At 39.7% G+C, this 19754-nt stretch overlaps 2 protein-coding genes across 22 annotated transcripts in view; one reads left to right on the top strand and one right to left on the bottom strand.

The window, feature by feature from the left end:
* PAICS (phosphoribosylaminoimidazole carboxylase and phosphoribosylaminoimidazolesuccinocarboxamide synthase) overlaps positions 1 to 19754 on the bottom strand; it is a 67522-nt gene that overhangs the window by 5685 nt on the left and 42083 nt on the right. For 16 of the 19 annotated variants that reach the window (XM_060417133.1, XM_042251427.2, XM_060417135.1 and 13 more), the window contains 8 exons: positions 19039 to 19175; positions 14447 to 14513; positions 9730 to 9927; positions 4429 to 4607; positions 3130 to 3309; positions 2918 to 3031; positions 1432 to 1515; positions 391 to 571 (listed from right to left, as the gene is read on the bottom strand). In XM_060417133.1, the coding sequence (XP_060273116.1) occupies positions 391 to 571; positions 1432 to 1515; positions 2918 to 3031; positions 3130 to 3309; positions 4429 to 4607; positions 9730 to 9927; positions 14447 to 14513; positions 19039 to 19175 (1140 nt within the window). Of the gene's footprint in view, positions 1 to 390; positions 572 to 1431; positions 1516 to 2917; positions 3032 to 3129; positions 3310 to 4428; positions 4608 to 9729; positions 9928 to 14446; positions 14514 to 14669; positions 14723 to 14866; positions 15049 to 19038; positions 19176 to 19754 lie in introns of those variants that run through there. The other 3 variants (XM_042251428.1, XM_027971017.2, XM_027971016.3) reach the window with 3 other exon arrangements.
* The window catches only part of PPAT (phosphoribosyl pyrophosphate amidotransferase), a 38565-nt gene continuing 33981 nt past the window's right edge, over positions 15171 to 19754 (top strand). For all 3 annotated transcript variants that reach the window (XM_042251430.1, XM_042251429.1, XM_012180010.4), the window contains exon 1: positions 15171 to 15464. In XM_042251430.1, coding sequence (XP_042107364.1) covers positions 15369 to 15464 — 96 coding nt within the window. In that variant the 5' untranslated portion in view covers positions 15171 to 15368. The remainder of the gene's footprint in view (positions 15465 to 19754) is intronic.

Raw genomic sequence — 19754 nt, 5'->3', positions numbered from 1 at the left:
CTCCCAGGAAAGGCCAACCATTAGAGATACCTGAGAGGACCTGCGGCTTCAACCTCGCCCTTTCTTCTGTAATTGGGGTCTATTTTCTGTTACAGGGTACTAGAAATAGCGCTTGAGGGGATTAGGTAAGGACTAATTCTAGTCTTCATTTTCCTCCCATGCTTGCATTTTCAATTTTTTCTCCCTGATCCATTCTTTTATAAACTCCTGCCTTCTCCATTATAAGCTCCTAGAGCACCTTAAAAATTCTGGAGGCAAACATCATCAAAGTTTAAAATTTTTTCCCTTGGAAATGTGGAAAATTATTTTTCAGCATTATTAGTCTAAACATAAAATTTTGGGGCAGAATCAGGAGGACTTCCTGAAATGCACTATTTATTCAACATTTACCTTCATACTCAGCTTTAATCCTCAGAGTTTCATCTGGTCCTTTATGGGCAGAGGTGACCCTAAGTTCACATGGAATGCCAAAAGTTCCACAAGCCTTCTTAATTTTTTCACAGTGACTAAGATCAGAGGTTGAGCCCATCAATACTATAACCCTGCACTGACTTTCTGGTTTCAGAAGCAACTGGAAAAGAAAAATATGAATATGCAAAAGAAGGCAAAGATAAAAATGGATAAATATGGGAATGAGTGCTATAAGAACAGTTTACAGTAAAATTACAACTTGACACAGTATTTCCTTAAGAAACCGAATTTAAGACAAGCAGAACAAAATGATAGAGGATTTATTTTTCAAAATAACCTCTCTATATAAAAGAAAGCGGCCTTCCTAATTAAGACCTAATGAGTAAGATTTTTAATCAGATAAATTATGTTTACTATTATAATAAAAAACAATTAATATTCAGGAAGCTGTAAAATAGTTCATCGAAGAGTTTTAGTACATTCTGTTTAACACGTTTTAAGACATAATCAGCCAAGACAGAAGTCATGTTATAAATCTTTGTTTAAGTTAGTTGTATGGAATTCAAAATGCACGTTCCCATGGAAATGATGTTCTAAAAAGTAGTTATTACCCTTGGATAACCATAAACCCCATTCATTTTCCATGGAATTATAGCAACAATAAAAACATAAACTTTATAAAGTGACATTTTAATGTCACATGGAGTTCCAATTCTATACTCTTGCTAGGGACTCCGAGTAGCAACAGAAAGGCGAGTAGGAAATGTAAGGTTCCCCTGCAGGGGGCAAGGAGGAAAGGATTCCAGGTTTCCCAGTCGTATTTGGGAGAAGCAGATTGGCCAGTTTCACTGCAGGGGGTTCCAGTGTCCCAGTGAGGATAGTTCAGCTGGGACATTTTTTTTAAGTGCTCCTTTTGTTCTCCTTTTGGAAAAAAAGAAAAGCACTGCACCCTCTCATTTTTGTTTCTTTCTGAAGCACAATTTTCTTGGAGAAAAATACAGAAGACAATGAAAGGCTTACCTCTATTCTTTCTGCAACCCACTCAAAATTTTTCTTTACCATCTGTAGCCCTTCAGGAGTTACTTCCTTGAGATCACGATATGACTAGAAAATAAGAAAGCTTAGAACATAAATACCAGACATGCATGAGACCCAACCCCAAACACCCAGCAACTACATCCGGCAAACAGGGTTGATTTGAGCCACCATTATAGAGACTCATGACCTCACACCCAATTCCCACACCCAAGTCAGTTCAGAGAGTCAGAGTTTGACTGAAAAGGAGATTGGGTAAAGTATTCTACTAGTAATATTCTTCCTATCTGAAATGACTTGGTTTCTGAGTTTAGGGTATAGATTATGAAGTTTGCATAGCAAAAGATATATCTGAAAAATATATCTGAACCTACAAACTAATTTCTTGAATTAGACTACAGAAAGTTCAGATAGTGATGAATTCTTGCAGTTTCATTCAAAGATAACTGCTTCCTACACAAGCAATTAAAATTAGCTGCCCTGATAATTCTTACATATTAAGTATACAGAAGATCTTGCCCTAATTTTTTTTTTAATAGAAAAGAACAGAATTGGAGTTTGGTAAGATCTCTAAGACCTGGGATAGAGTTCCACATCTGCCACTTGCTCGTTTTTAAAACCTTTTATTTGCCTTTTTTGGGGGGTGGGGGGAGGCAGCAATTATTCAGTGCAACCTCCTCTTCTGGTTTAGGAACAATCTGTTCTTTTTCAGGAAGGATCATCTCAGTGTGGCAGGGAGAGCTCATGTATGGGATGATCTGACTGCTGTGCTCACTTGGATGTGCTCAATGACCAGAGAATCCACACCTAAGCTCTTAAGTTCAGCATTACCCTCTGCATTTTGGAGCATGTGCAGTAAAAATTCAGCACTCTTTCTGGGCCACTGACCCTGCGTCCAGCCCCACTGTTTGGCCTCGGCAGACCTACCAACTCCACCACTGTAATGATGGATGACACAGATAGCTTCCATAAAGGGACATCTTTCAGACTGATGGCTTTTCAAATATGCATACCCTGGGCATTTTCATGAGTGTTCTTAACATGAAGATTTGAACCCCTTGATTTGCATGATTTTGTAGAGTTCTCTGGCTCAAGTAAATAGCAAACCATTTTTAGAGGTCACCTCAGGTCAGGCCATTTATCAGAAAAGCCTTGTCACTTACTCTTGTTAATTGTGAAGATATCTATCATCTTAGAGCCTTAGTTTTCAATTAATCAAAAAAGGATAATATTTGCTCTGAGATAATAAATGAGAAATCTGCTTCATAAATGTAAAGTATTATTCCTATCCTTTTCTCCAGGATATATGAAACATGGAAGATATTTATCTTTAAAAATAAATAGCAATCAACAACTAGGGCTCATGTTGTCAGAAACAATAACTGCCCTTCCTTTTCCTCGCATCTTCCCTTTCTCTTCTATCCCAGCCTGATCTTGCAAAGGATTAAAGAAAGCCTGAAGTATTACCTACCTGTTTGTCTTTTTGCTGGCTTCGATCTCCTGATGGCCAGAGTCTCCAGGAATCATTATCAATAACATCGGCAAGAACGATTTCTCTGGTGGTTACATCAACACCAAATTCAATCTAGAAACAGCAATTCAACAAAGAGTTTTTCAAAACTATACTACTAAAGACATTTCTCAGTTATAATCTTTACTTTCAAATCTCCATTTTATTTGTACCTTCATATCAACTAGTGTACAGTTCTGGGGCAACCAGGATTTCTCCAGTATTTCAAAAATAGCCTGTGTAGCATGACGCATGATATCCACTTCAGTTTGTCCTATAACAAGTCCAGCAAAGCAAAAATTTGCAGCAATTAGCTGTTCCTCAGACCACTGGGGATCATTATTGGCATCATCCTGAGAAAAAAGTATAGAAGTACAAGAAACTTAAATATAAATATAAAATATTTGAAATTTTCAGATAAACTGAGCATGATGAATTCCTCAGAAACATTCATTTTCGCTAAAGATTTAATTTTGTTTAAAATACCCTTTAATTCACAACAATCATTTTAAAGTTTTCTATTTTCAATAGCTACTTTAAAATTCAGTATTTTGGAATAACTTATTCTAAGTCATAAAGTAATTTTAAAGAATTTGTTTTCTCTATGTAAATAAATAGAAGTTTATGATTTTTATTTTTTCTTAATCAATCAAGAGAGATGGTAAGAAGACCAAAACACATCCTACTAGAACAAAATCCTTCCAGAATGCAACTTTCATAATCCCTTGACTTTACTTTTGGTAAGAATTTATACAAGACTGTAAGTCTTCAAGAATGTTACTCGATAATTCAAGAGACTTCATACAATATAGAGAGATTGGTAAAAAAATAAAATACTTTCATTTTATTCTAAGTAGTGTCCCAACTGTACATGAAGTTTTTCTTTTATGGATTCTTGATTTGTATAATTATAATCATAAGACAAATGCTTTAAACTGTGCAGTTCACTGATGCACAATGACACTGCTTCTGAAATAGAAGAAATATTCTTAAAAGCATGAAAAGAGATGAAAAGAGAAAAGCAGTTTCAGTAAAGAAAACCAATACAAATTCATAACTGTTGACTCACACAACATCTTTTGTTGTATGATTCTGCTTATAAGACACATTAACAACAATATTCTGTATTAGACTATAAAAAGTCCCTCATATTAGTCTTCAACAGTAGATTTTAAAATTTACTGAATTGTTCCTTTTCTCTTCTTCCTAACTGCTAATTTCAATTTGTTCTTTTTACTCGTTGTCTTGTTCCAATGTAAGATAAACAGATTTTCAAAGACATTTTCTCCTAAATTTTTGAATTATCATTACTAACTGAAGTGTACATTCTCCACAAATATTTCTGGAATGATAATTTTAGTATCAAAAACTTAAATAGAAAAAAACAAAGCTTAAATAGTATTTAAATCTTTTGACTCTGTGATAAACTTGTTGCTCAGTTACAGTAAGACAGGGAGGTATAAAATAATTACCTTAAAAAACATCTCCACTTTAGGTGGGTAGAACTTATATCCTTCCTTAACACCAGGATTTCTTTTGAGAAAAGAACCAGTTGCTATTCTTCTACAAACCCATTCAATTGGAATCATTTCACACTTAGGTGCAATGAAAGCTGTCTCCCCACATTTTCTGGTGAAAGCAGTTTTGATACCTACATATTGATGACAAAAAGAAAAAAAAAAGCATTAAATTATATTTAAAAAGTTAGATCTGAGGCATAATAAAACTCTACCCTGTATAAAAAAGAAAAAAAAAACTGTGTAGGGAGGTTCAAGAGAGAGGGGATATACCAATAACAATGGCTGAGTTATGTTGATATATGGCAGAAACCAATGCAATATTGTAAAGCAATTATCCTCCAATTAAAAAAAAGAAACCCTGCATAGCCAAATGCATTACCCTTAAATGGCACTATCAAAAATAAATATAATTTTTTAAAAACAGGCAGAAGTAGGAAAACAATTTTAATATGGCTTTCTACTGACTATCAAAATATTTAGGAATATTTCATGTTGCAAGGCAAATTATATACTGATTCTAAAAATCTAAGTTCCAGTGTCTCTTCATTCATTCTTTCAAAAAATATTTAGTGTCTTCTCTACCACTGTGCACCTAAATGCACAAGGCATGTAAATACCTAAATGGCACTGAATTATCTCTAAATCAGATCTGGTGGCAGGACTGTCACATTCATTGGCCCAGTATTATATGGGCCTTGTAAAATACTAATTTATCACAATCAGATACAGCCCTAAATTTTGGACAGCATTTTTCTCTTAATATTTAAAGCAAATAATCCTTGAAAAAGGCATTCAACAGATACCAGCAGGAACACAGTGACCAATCTGGCTAAGAGCAAAGAAAATATTTGTCCTTCCTCTCCTCTCTCTTTCTCAAACTGTTACTGGGAAACTAAGATAAACAGCTGCCTTGTGATGTTTGGGACTGGGGCTACTTTATGTGGTGGCCTTGGAAAATAACTTCTCTAATAACTGTTACAATATATCATAAGCTGTATGTTGCAGCAATTCCACATATACACAAAAGGACTGAAAGCAGGGATTCAAGCAGGTATCTGAACACCACTGTTCACTATGTTCAGGATGTTTTGGGTATTAACAGTAACCAGAAGGGAGGAAAGGACCAGAGTGTCCAACAAGAGATAAGTGGAGTGGACAGACGAAACGTAGCTTACACACAATGAATTACTACTACTCAGTTACAAAAAGGAGGACTTTCTGATACATGCTACAACTTGGATGATTCATGGAAACATTATGCTAAGTTAAGTAAAGGTCAAAACTATAATTCTACTTAGAGGAGATACCTAACGTAGGCAAATTCATAGAGACAGCAAGTAGGACAGAGGTTACCTGGGGAGATTATTGTTTAATGGATCAGAGTTTCAGTCTGGAATGACGAAAAAGTTCTGGAAATTGATAGTGGCAATGGGTTGCACAATACTGTCAACATACTTAAACATCAGTGAATTGTACACTTAAAAACAGTTAACATGGTAAATTTTATGTGTGTATATTTTACCACAGTTTGCACGACCTACCTTAGGTCAGGCACTATAAATTCGGTTTCTTTTTGCTTAATCCTCATAATACCTGATAAGGTGTGATGATCTTCCCAAGAAATAGGTAACACTGAGACACAGTAGTTATGTAGGCTCTCTGTAGGCTGCTTTATGCTATACTCTCCTAGAGGTGTTATTATATCATCACACTAATGTGAATTAAAATATCTCCGGGAAACCTGCATGGGTTTAACATAATTATGCTCATCTTTAGGCTATAATATTAGTACCTCCAATCCCAATTTAAACCTCTAATAAGATCAAATTGTTATCATCAAAGGATTGAAGATCTTTGATCTTACATATGTATGTTGAGTATCCACAGGTGAAGGGAACCTACATTTATGGAAACCCTGCATCATGCTAAGTGTTTTTTACATGTTATCTCATTTAACCATACATAAAATTTTTGAACTAGCTGCTATCATTCACATTTTACAGTGAAAGAAGTAGAGGCTCACAGAAATAATTTAATAGCGAGGTCATGCTGCTAGTAAGTAATGGAGCCTGGACCTAAATGCACTGTGCAGTTCTTAAACCTGTATGGTTTTCTTTGTATTCCCTCTGGGTTTGACCAGGAAGATTCAATTAAAATAGGGAAAAGTATAAACTGTTGTATACTATGTAGACAGGAACTCTGGGAACGAATGTTAAAAGTGTATGTAAAATACTTCAGCCACTTTAACCTTTAACAAGTGATTGGGCTCATGGGCAGTCAGGAATTTAAACCAATCCTTGACTTGAGGTGGTAACTACATAACTAGGTCTAAGAGCTCTTTTTACCCAGTAGTCATATTTACTCATTGTCTATCAAGCTTTACAGACTAGTATCCAAATCTATTGCTTAAATATAAACAATAGTTACCGTTACACAGAGCAAAGTCCTCCCCTGTATCTAAGGGAATCAAAACTACACAGAATCAACTAATGGTAGTCATACAAAAAATACCTGCTTCTAACAAAAAGGGATTCAGTTTGGATGGTATAATGATTGCTTCTAACACATACACAAAAGAACTTCCCCCATTAGTCTCAGTTGTTTACAAAATTCAAAACTCCTATCAAGACTACTAAGAAAATGTAAACGTCACTTCACATTATGAATTACAACATCCAAGTACGACAGCTAATCAGCCCAGCTAATCCTGGCACCATCTCTGTATTAAGGTTCCAAGCTCCCCAATTGTGTTTTCATCTCACAGAAAACAACTGTGAGACTATTAGTCATATCATTACTATCACATCTAAATGTAACCACAGTGGGTTTCTGTGCAAGAAGGAACTGAAACATAAAAGGTTAAATTTTGATTTTAAAGTACAGAAACTAAATCTAGGAACTTCAACATTCCTATATAAGTGTTATTTCACTACATAGCATGTACAGTGTTATTTCCTATATCTATACCTATTATTTGTGTTATCTTTTACAGTTTGCTCATGAGTGACAAAGAGAAAAGTAGAATCCTGATGTACTGATTCTCATTTTGGTGCTTTTCTCATTCAAGTATCCAGAAATACCTTAATTTGGAACATATCCACGGTTATAAAGAAAGCAGTTTTAAACAGACCACTGATGGTCAACTAGACATAGCATTTAACTATTAGCAAGTAAAAATGGCATAAATAAGGCTTAAAAGAACTCTTAATCTGTACCCTAAAACCAATAATCTATTATGAATTTTAAAAACTTTTAGATCTGCCTTAATTTCACAGTATATAAAACCTGGAAAGCACCTTTCCACACTTTCTGTGAACCAAGTAACTTGTAGGTATGTTCAGTGTGCTAGTAGATAATTGCTGGAGTGCTTCATTTGTGTGACCAACTTTCCCAGCTGGATGCAGGCCTTTCAGACTCGAACTGCATCACCTTAATCCACCCTCCTGAAGCCCCAGCAAGCACACTGAATGGTGTTGTATTAAATAAGCAAATGAAAGAACTCGGGCCTGTACATATCTTCTACTGCTTTAATCCCATAGCTACATACTACTGTGGGGACACAGAAGCTAGTTATATTGTTAACAACTTATAGCGTTAAGCAACTATAAAAAATTGTGAGGTTAAAAAAAGATCAAAGGATCACTTATCTGTACTGCAAGAGGAACCTAACACTAGTCTGATGCTCTCTCTCGAAATCTACTCAATTACTGGAAAACCACCACTCAAGGAAACCTTGAAGTAAAAATCGTGGGTTACATTATTTAAGAACTGAAGGAAGTGCTTTAAAATTATGTAATATTTTTACCTTCAATGTATAGAGCGATTTATGATATGGATGATAATTTAGGTTGGCAATTAAACATATTTTTTTGTCACAGTAATTAAAAATGGGGAAATGGGGTACTTTGGAAAAGGCAAAAGTACTCAAGAACCTATTCCATGCTGATGGAAAGTATTTAACTTGTTTCTTTCACTCCAATTGCCCTCCACAGAATGTTTTGTTCTGGATTTCATCTTTCGAATAGATTTCACTATTGGAAACAGTCTTTACTCAGTTTTAGAGTAGGAGGTAACCCTGGAGATCTTGATCTAGTCCAAATCCCTCACGTGGGGAATGGCAGGATGAGAAGGTGTGGTTGTAGTCTTCAATTACTTTTCAGGGCTTTCAAGTGGAAGAGGTGAGGTGAAGGTGAAGTCGCTCAGTCGTGTCCGACTCTTTGCGACCCCATGGACTGTAACCTACTAGACTTCTCCGTCCGTGGGATTCTCCAGGCAAGAATACTGGAGTGGACTGCCATTTCCTTCTCCAGGGGATCTTCCCGACCCAGGGATCAAACCCAGGTCTCCCGCATTGGAGGCATATGCTTTAACCTCTGAGCCACCAGGGAAGCCCCTTCAAGTGGAAGAGGGATTTGAAATTCTGTATTATCTCCAAGGGGCAGAGCAAATTTATGCACACAGAATTTTAGTGATTAAATTCACCAATCAGAGCTGCCAAACACCACAATATGCTTCTTTCACAGGTTAAGTTTCTTAAGTTCCTTCATAGGTAAGCCTTTCCTAAGATGTCCTAGGAGAGGAAAGCTGCAGAGAAGATATACATTCCAGACAAAAACTGTAGCAAACTGTTCAAATTCCTCTCAACTAAATGATACTACTTAGTAATTCCAAACCAAGCAAAGTGTTACAGTGGTATTTAAATTTCTGGTTTAATTTAAATAAGTGTAGCACGTGAGGCATCCCCAAACACATTGTTAATCCAAATAACCTCCTTAAAGAGATCGGAGTGGTGTGTGTGAGAGGTGAGTCACTTGCTGCTGCTGCTGCTGCTAAGTCGCTTCAGTCGTGTCCGACTCTGTGCGACCCCAGACATGGTAGCCCACCAGGCTCCCCCGTCCCTGGGATTCTCCAGGCAAGAATGCTGGAGTGGGTTGCCATTTCCTTCTCCAATGCATGAAAGTTTAAAGTGAAAAGGAAGTCACTCTCAGTCGTGTCCGACTCCTAGAGACCCCATGGACTGCAGCCTACCAGGCTCCTCCGTCCATGGGATTTTCCAGGCAAGAGTACTGGAGTGGGGTGCCATTGCCTTCTCCCGTGAGTCACTTACCCGCTTCCTAAAACAACCGGAAAAAAAAAATCTACTGGTAATCAACATCTTATTAGCCCAAATAATGTTATTTCCCAATAAACCGGACCAGTAAGTATATGTGAGAGAGACCACAAAGAGGGAGGCTACTGGGAAGAGCCACTCACCTGCTTCTTGTAACAACTGAAAAATACAGCTGGTAATTTTATTTGAGATTGCAGCTTTTCCTTCAAGGTGATTCTTTCTGGCTGCGTTTCCTGCTGTAATCTGGTCCTTGGACTGCAGGAGGACTCTTCCTGGACTATCCAACAATTCATAGACTTCTTTTGTTTTACCCTCATAGAGTTTCTTACCAATCTTCAGTACTGTGGAAATAAAATGGAAACATCAGATTTCAGGAAATGTCGTGTAAAAGATAATCGAGAAGATTAAATTATCTAGAATGATGAATCGGTATGCATACAGAGCAATCCAATAATTTTAATAAAAAATTAACTCATCTGCATAGATCCTTATACCCTACAAAGTATTTTCAATGCACCATCACACTTCATCCACACAATTTTGTCAAGAATTACAATTATGCAAATTATCATACAGATTAGGAAACTAAGTACCAAAAATGTAGATGCCACATAGTTAAGAAATGGCAGAGCCAGAAAAAACCTTAAGTCTTCTGATATCTAATGGTATGTTGTGGTCTTTCTACTGTCAATTTGTCTCTCACAGTAGAACTGAAGTAGAATTAGTTAAGATACATTAAAATTAATGTGACAACACTAGTAATTTCATATATATACTCATAATACAATTAACTAAAATAGCTTGCAGGAGGAAAAATGCTGTATTTTTCCCGACTTCTGTTTTCCATGGCAAGCAAAATGGGCAAGTCCAGCCAGATGGTCTTCTTGATTTCAAGTCAATGTGCGAGAGGAGCGACCTCCATCCATTGCAGTCAACCGACCTGGAAGCACTTCTATTTTTCTAATCCTGCTTCCCTGCTTCCCTACCCCCACCCTTGAACTCCTCTCCTCACTAACAGTTATAGAAAACTGTGAGAAGTAAGGACAAGAGCATCCAACTGATGCAGGTCATTAGACGTTGGTCATTAGAAAGAATGATTTTGATGAAGATCAGGGATAATGGAAGTTTAAGGACTTAAAATTTCCAAGAGGAGAAATCACCACCCCTCATTCTTCCAAAACATTGACTCATTCTCAGCATCTGCAATTTTTCAGTGTCCATGTGCCAGGTACCAAGGATGTACCAGTAAACCACGTTCCTGTTCTCAAGAGGCCAGAGTCTGAGAGAAGCTGAAATTAACCATCATAATAAGTATAATATGAGAAATACATAGACTACGGGATCACAGGTTCACAGCAGGACCACTTAACCTAACCTCTGTCATCTAGAACAAAGTGAGGGTTAGGCTGAGATCTGAGGAACGGTCAAGGGGTAGGGAGTGGCAGTGAATGAAGACCAGGGGGTGAGAGTGCATAGCAGAACTTCAGCAAGTTTGCAACAATGCGTGTGTGTACACTCCTGCCAGGCAGAGAAAGGGCTGGGGGCAGCAGCTGAGAAGTCGAAAGGAAAGGCAGAAGATAAACCTGAAGAAGGGGCAGAGGTCACATCAACAGGGAGTGAAGATAACCATTAAATCAAACAGTTACAGCTCAGTTCAATGGCTGCATCTGCAGGGTACATAATTCAGAGGATGAATCCCCATCCTCTTATTGTGATGTCTTGATTCGCTGACAAGGTTTAAAAGGTCCTTCCAAGATGTAGCACTAGCTTAGTGCTCCAAATTCAGATTTCTTTATTCCCTTCCTAGAACCGTAACTGCATTCAATATGCCAGCAAATTTGGAAAACTCAGCAATGGCCACAGGACTGGAAAAGGTCAGTTTTCATTCCAATCCCAAAGAAAGGCAATGCCAAAGAATGCTCAAGTTACCACACGATTACTCATCTCACGTGCTAGTAAAGTAACGCTCAAAATTCTCCAACCCAGGCTTCAACAGTACATGAACTATGAAAATTCCAGATGTTCAAGGTGGATTTAGAAAGGGCTGAGGAACCAGAGATCAAAACTGCACACATCCTTTGGATCACTGAAAAAGAGAGTTCCAGAAAAACATCAATTCTGCTTTATTGACTATGCCAAAGCCTTTGACTGTGTGGATCACAATCAACTATGGAAAATTCTGAAAGAGATGGGAATACAGACCACCTGACCTGCCTCTTGAGAAACCTATATGCAGGTCAGGAAGCAACAGTTAGAACTGGACATGGAACAACAGACTGGTTCCAAATCAAGAAAGGAGTATGTCAAGGCTGTATATTGTCACACTGCTTATTTAACTTATATGCAGAGTACATCATAAGAAACACTGGGATGGATGAAGCACAAGCTAAAATCAAGACTGTCAGGAGAAATATCAATAACCTCATATATGCAGATGACACCAACCTTATGGCAGAAAGTGAAGAGGAACTAAAGAGCCTCTTGATGAAAGTGAAAGAGGAGAGTGAAAAGTTGGCTTAAAACTCAACATTCAAAAAACGAAGATCATGGCATCTGGTCGCATCACTTCATGGGAAATAGACGGGGAAACAGTGGGAACAGTGTCAGACTTTATTTTTCTGGGCTCCAAAATCACTGCAGATGGTGACTGCAGCCTTGAAATTAAAAGACACTTGCTCCCTGGAAGAAAAGTTATGACCAACCTAGACAGCATATTAAAAAACAGAGATGTTACTTTGCCAACAAAGGTCAGTCTAATCAAAGCTGTGGTTTTTTTCCAGTGGTCATGTATGGATGTGAGAGTTGGACTATAAAGAAAGCTGAGCACGGAAGAATCGATGCTTTTGAACTGTGGTGTTGGAGTAGACTCTTGAGAGTCCTTTGGACTGCAAGGAGATCCAATCAGTCCATCCTAAGGGAAATCAGTCCTGAATATTCATTGGAAAGACTGATGCTGAAACTTCAATACTTTGGCCATCTGATGCGAAGAGTTGACTCATTGGAAAAGACCCTGATGCTGGGAAAGATTGAAGGCGAGAAGAGAAGGGGACGACAGAAGATGAGATGGCTGGATGGCATCACCGACTCAATGGACATGAGTTTGAGTAAACTCCAGGCATTGGAGATGGATGGGGAGGCCTGGCATGCTGCAGTCCATGGGGTTGCAAAGAGTTGGACACTACTGAGTGACTGAACTGAACTGAGAACCCTAACTTCCTGTAATCTCTAAATCCTCCTCTCAGGCTTCTGACATGCTCTTCCAAAGGCCCCAAACACTGTTTCCTGCCCTTCCATTCCACTACTCATCCTTCAGGTCTCACAAGCCATCCTGGTTGAGTTTAGACCTTATCCTAAGAACAACCATAAAGCTTAACCACAGCAGTAAAATGGCAGATGTCTGTTACAAAGACCATTTAATGGCTGCTATGTGGAGAATGAGATGAATCAGGGGTGGGTGGAAGAAAACTACCGAATGACAGGCCAGTTAGGATGCTGCAGCAGCAAGCCAGGTGACAAATAACCTGGGCTAAAGAAAAAAGAAGTGGGATCACACTCAAGCTATTTAAAAGGTAAAAGTTTTAATAACATTTGATTCAATATGGGAAATATGGAAAGTTAAGGATGGTGCCTAGGTTAGAAGTCTGTACCCAATGCTATTCCCTCTCAATTTAGTTGAATCGGCATTTATTTATTTATGGCCATACCACTGTGGCTTGTGGAATCTTAGTTTGCCAAACTGCCACCTGCAATGGAAGCATGGAGTTCTAACCACTGAGCAATCAGGGAATCCCCTGAATCATTATTTATTACCTAATTGCTTTTCTATTCATTAATAGAAATAACATCATAGAAGACAATTGCTACCAGTGCCAAAATGCTTGCTATAAATTCATAGATGAATTCAGAAGAGGCTGATGAGGACTGAGAATAATTCATGGAATTGAAATTTAAGAGTACTGAAAACTACAGAACTTATGCCAAGAGATAAGATGGTGCACCATCTAGGATGGTGCTGTCCAATAAAGGACAGTCACTAGCCACAGGTGCCTGTGAAACATCTGAAATGTGGCTACTCCATATTGAGATGATGTAAGTGTAAAATACACGGTGGATTTCAATATTTTTTTTAAAACTCACAAAAATCACAATTTTTATATTGATTATGTGTTGAAATGGTACTACTTTGGATGTAGTTTATCAGTAAAAATAGCACAAACTATCTTTCCTGAGGATCCTCATTACGCATGAACAATACGATTATAAATATGTAACATGATAAATGCAAAGTGAAGCAGGAAACTTTTTTTGCCTGGTTTTGAAGAGTCGGACACGACTGTGCGGCTTCACTTTCACTTCGCTTTGAAACTGTCATTGGCATAAAATGGCTAAAAACAAAGTCTCGACAGGAAATAGAAAATTTTTCAGAAGGTTCAGTTATTAACTTTCTGCAACAGGTTATTATTAACCTAAAGGGAAAAGCAAGACTTTGGTTTCGGGAATCAACATTAGATGTTCCTGCGTTTGTTTTGCAATACCTATTGATTGCAAACGTAATTTGCAGGTATCTCTCCAGCTTCTGGCCATCTCTCGTTCCAATGACCCTTTGCCCCTTTTCCTCATTCCATGAGAAGTTCTGGATGTTACAAAAAGTTCGGAGGCCCCGGAGCGCTTTGTTTCCAACGCACTGCTCTGCAGCGTCAGGACCACGTGCCCGCGCAGTGGCCTAGAGAAGCGGGTGCAGGGAGACTGGGCACAGTCCGGGGAAGGATGCTGTGGGGAGCCAGGGAGAGCGCACAGGCCAGCGTGAGAGAGGCGGGAAGACCGTGGAGTCCCAACTCCTGCGGACGCCAATTAACTCACCTTCGACTGCCGCCATTGTCCGGAGTGGTCTGGGGGTTTCGGCCGCGTTGGGAAGAGACGCAGGACTCTGGAAAAAGAAGAGAGATCAGACAGGCTCACGGGGCGCGGGAGCGAGGCACCGCCCACAGACACGCCCCTAGCAGGGCCGCGTGACCCATAGCGCCCCCTCCGGGTCTCTTCGAACATCGCTGCGGCCACGGAACTTCGGGGGTCCCTAACCTACCCAGAGAAATTTGGACCCCGGAGCAAGGCTTCCCGCCGCGCAGGCTCAACGACGCGGGCCCCCGCCCCGCCCCGCGCGGGCGCAGTTCCTGGAAAGAAGAAAAATGGCGCGCACTGGCGGCCCTTCCCCACTTTACTGCCGCTTGCTGACCGGGCCCCCTCCTCGCGAGAGAGAGCAGCTCAGAAGTTGGAGCATACCAAGTAGTGACGGTTTAGAGGAAAGCATATGAGGAGGGACATACAAAGTATATATCTTCTGGGAGAGAAATGACATTAACCCCGTTAGTTCCATTACCTCCGTCTTGGGTGCTAGAAAATAACGGAGAGTTGCACTTGCGGAAAAATTACCCTCCCTCAGGGCTCAGGGGGAGGGCTAGCTCAACCCCCACAGGGCCGGTGACTCCTCCCCTCAACCGCGGGGCCTCGCCCTCCGTCCTCGCTCATTGGCGGGCCCGGAGGGGCGGGGCAGAGTGGCGGGGGCGGGGGGCGACACATCCCTCTCACTTAGGGGAAAGCACGCGCCGCCGCAGTAGCGAGGGTCGAGCTGCTGCGAAGGAAGCTGCTGTCTCCGGCCGGAGCTTCGGAGGCTTGCAGGCCGAGCAGTCTACTGGTTGGTGCTTAGACCCCTGCCGCGGCGGCGGGTCCCACCACGTGCTTTCGGCGGCGACATGGAGCTGGAGGAGTTAGGGATCCGAGAGGAATGTGGCGTGTTCGGGTGCATCGCCTCAGGAGAGTGGCCCACGCAGCTAGACGTGCCACATGTGATCACTCTGGGACTCGTGGGGCTGCAGCACCGGTGAGCGACTGGGTGAGGGGTGGGGATGGCGGCTCGTGTTCTCCATCTGCCGGATCCGCTTCTCGCGGCGGGAGTTGGAGATCTCGCGGGCGCCTGAGAACCAGGGGCCGGACCTCTCTCTTACCTGGACTGGTACCTTCCTGTGGCATCCACCAGATTGCCAAGGCGTGCGCCTGGGCTCTGTCTCCCTGGACTTCAGCCTGTCCCCCGCCACCCTTAACGGTCTTTAGGGGCTTTCCGCGCTCGCGGAATAGTGCACCCTTCCTGGATCTGACCAGATTGTAAGGCTCCAGTGGGCAGGACTAGCCCAGTCGGGGTTTTTCCTTGTTTGCTTGCGCGTTTTGATCTCCCAGAGCCTGAAGCTGTTCTTGTGATAGAACTGTGTGGGGTGTTTGCTAGTCCTGGACCTACAATACACTTTGAGGTTTCGCGGGGAGCTTGCAACCACCACAAGCTTTTGTTTGCAAGAGCAGAGCTATTGGGCAGATGGTGTATTTGAACGAAGTCATAGCTATGGGAACGCAAGGATTCAAACCCGGGGAAGCTGAATGTTCAAAAGAAACTACCGGTTCTAGATCCGGTATTCTGGATAGATAATTCCAACAGATAATTAATCATGGAGGAATAGTGAATGTGCAAAAAATTCTTCGGTAAACATTTTAGATAATGAATGAAAAGATTAGTAGTAAGGAAATGCCAAAACAATTCCCTTCTTTAAAAGAGGGAGAGAACCTGTATGACAAGATACACACTGACTTTGAAAAACTGATAGATCCTTTGAGTTAAAAAATAACTTTGCTTCTGTGATCTTTCCATTTCCTACTAACTGAACTAAGTTTTAATATAAACAGTTTTCTTAAGGGTAAGAAATATAAACCTAAGTCTGACATCACTGAAAGTATTACAGTTTCTATAAGAGGATACCTCAGCAACAACTTCTACAACAGTTAAGGAACTTGGTGATAAGCACTTATCAGCAATATGGGAGAAATATGTATAAATGCATTCCAAATGATTAGCTTTCCCTCCACCAAACTTAAAGTAGAAGTAGGCTTTTTGCTTTTTTCAGGATCCAGAATAGTTGGGTTTGAGTTTCACATCTTGTATATTCCTTGTTTATTAAAAGCTGAGAGTAATTTAGAATTCTAGGATGAATCAAAAAGAATATTTTTAATTTGAATTAATTTTGGATAATTGTGGGTTGACCATAATAGAAATCTTATTTTAAAATACATTTATGTTATTTAAGGATTATATATATATAATCCAAGGAAAAACTAAAAGCTATTCATATGGTACTCTATAACACCATGAGTTTATAACATTCTTCAGAGAAGTTATTTTGGATATCTTGTCATGGGAAGAGGTGTACAAACACAAGGGGTCTTTAGAGTTGCCTGGTGGTCTGTGAGGAAGATATGAAACTGACCTTGAGTTTTTTTTTTAACTATTTACTTTTTTAGTTAACTCAGAAAGTTCATCCCCAAGATCTCCTATTTAAATGTGTGTATAAAGAAAAGGAGGGTAATTTTTTTATGAATAACTTTATTCCTAATTACATGCACTTTTCTACAGTTGCTTTTAATTGAAAGAATTAATGAAATTAGATAATATTGATACAAGCTAAGGGCAGTAATGATGTGGAGATCATTTGGCCACCTGATGTGGAGAGCTGACTCATTTGAAAAGACCCTGATGCTGGGAAAAGATTGAGGGCAGGAGAAGGGGACGACGGAGGATGAGATGGTTGGATGGCATCACCGACACAATGGACATGGGTTTGGGTGGACTCCGGGAGTGGTGATGGACAGGGCGGCCTGGCCTGCTGCGGTTCATGGGGTCACAGAGTTGGACACAACTGAGCGACTGAACTGAACTGAACTGAAGGGCAATAAAAATGTGATTACTACATGATGATAGAGAAAACTAAATGGATTCTATCAGGCTGCTTATTTGACAGAGCAAGTATTTGCTAAACTGTGGTGGTGAAGATTGACCTTGTGATACTTTCAGTAATAGTGGCAAAAAACTCAATAGCTTCTGGAGAAGAAAGGTATTAGTGGAAAACCATTTAAATTTGCCTTGTGTAGGCATAGGATCTGGAAAAGGCAATGGCACCCCACTCTAGTACTCTGGCCTGGAAAATCCCATGGATGGAGGAACTTGGTAGGCTGCAGTCCATGGGGTCACTAAGAGTCAGACACGACTGAGCGACTTCGCTTTCACTTTTCACTTTCATGCATGGAGAAGGAAATGGCAACCCACTCCAGTGTTCTTGCCTGGAGAATCCCAGGGACGGGGGAGCCTTGTGGGCTGCCGTCTCTGGGGTCACACAGAGTCGGACACGACTGAAGTTACTTAGCAGCAGCAGCAGCAGGCATAGAATCATTAAGATTCTTTGAGAGCGCTGGTTCTTGCCCATAATCCTATCCAATTCACAATTTTAAATTAGCAAAAGTCCTCACACATTAGGGGAACTAATTCTAAGAATATGAAACTTCTTTATGTCTAGAAGATGAAATTTGCTGCTGTAGGGGTGAAAGATTAAGAAAGAATGTTTTTAATAGAATGGATAACAACAACATTGTCCTCCTGTATAGCACAGGACACTATGTTACATATCTTGTGATACCATAATGGAAAAGAATATGAAAAAGAATGTTTGTTATAAATATAGCTGAATCACTTTGCTATACAGCAGAAATTAACATTGTAAGTCAACTGTACTTAAATAAAATAAATTTTCAAAAAATGTTTTCATTCGACAGTAAATCAAGGAATGTCAAAATTTGAAGCCTAGATGGGTTGTTATAATTTAGTATAGAATTAGTTATATACAGTGTACATTGGCAGGTGGTGGTCTATTGCAGAAGGCTCTAGAAACTGAAATGTCTATCACTTTGGCATGGTTTTTGGTTCTCTCTTAGGCATAGATATTTAGTGTCAGGGATGACAGAACCCCTGAATGTTGTGGTGTTATGTATTTTATATATAAAAACAAATGGAATATCAATTACCAGATAGTCATGCACTGGATGCTTAATCCAGATGGGTTCATCCAGAAGTCCTTTTTTAGTAGTTTGGCTATTTGCAGATTTATACCATAGCTCTGCTTTCTGTCAGGGGGAATTTTCAGTGTTAAGCTAATTGGTTGTCCTCTTCAGCTATAAAGCTGTGTGTGCTTGTTCATGCCAGATAAATATAATCAAGTACTTTTTCGGGCCTGAAAACATCAATGAGTTCTGAGGTTTGCAGAGTTGGGACAAACCATACACCCCATTGTAGATCAGAGATCTTTATCTTTATCTTTAAAGATCTCTCACAGTTAATCTTTATCTTTAAAGATCTCTCACAGTTAATGGAGACTAGAATGACATGGACATATTTGAAGATTCCATAAAAGGAATTACTAAAATTTCAGACATTTACCACATGAATCAGCTAGTTAGCTTTTCCTTAGTTAGTTAGGGGATGAAAATGCCCTTCAAGTGAATTATCATTTTCCTGTGTTAGGAACTGAACCCTATAACTGGTAAACATTTTCATACCTTTTCTAAAAATTTATGACATTTACCTGATGAAGTTGGGTCACGTAGGGAGTCTCCTGACTGCAAAAATATTCTGAAGAATCTTTTGGCTCTGTTGTTCTTTGAGGAAACTGATTTGCAGCCGTCTCAGAAGCAGTTTTCTTAAGAGATACAGATGCTGGTTCTGTAAAAAGTATATAATGTATCACTAGAAAGGCACTTGGGAGGTAGAGGGGAGGGATGCACTCAGACAAACCTATGGAATTTGTTCCCAGTTGTTTTCATTTAGTTTGTTGGGAAACCCAGGAGTAGATTATCAGAGAACTTGCTTTGAATTGCCATATTAAGGCTGGGTTTAACTTTTTTGATTTTTCTCTCTTAGAAATAGTAGCCAAACATGTTACATTCCTCTAGTGTTTTACATTCCCTTAGTTGGAAAAGTGACTTATCCCCCAAAGGATCTTAAGGTATTACTGATTTGTCGTTCTGGCGAGTGTTGGGAACAGCCTCTTTAACGTAAGACTTGAAGTCTACCAGGTTTCCTAGTAATAGTTTGATCTTGGGAAAGTCTCCTAATTTCTGACTCTGTTTCTCACCTGTTGGGCTAGACTTGTATATTTTAAAGGTCCGGTGCACAAATTCAGTGCATTGGGAATGATACTTTCATGTGGTTAATCCTTAGCAGTTTCCCTTTTCAGTCACACATCCATTAAAGGGCATTGAGAGAAGGAAAACATGAGGCAACTCATCTGATTTGTAATTT

The sequence above is a fragment of the Ovis aries genome, chromosome 6 (genome assembly GCF_016772045.2).
Source record: "Ovis aries strain OAR_USU_Benz2616 breed Rambouillet chromosome 6, ARS-UI_Ramb_v3.0, whole genome shotgun sequence".
Classification (NCBI taxonomy): Eukaryota; Metazoa; Chordata; class Mammalia; order Artiodactyla; family Bovidae; genus Ovis; species Ovis aries.
The sequence above is the reverse complement of the archived record's forward strand: the minus strand, read 5'-3'. Positions and strand labels throughout refer to the sequence as shown.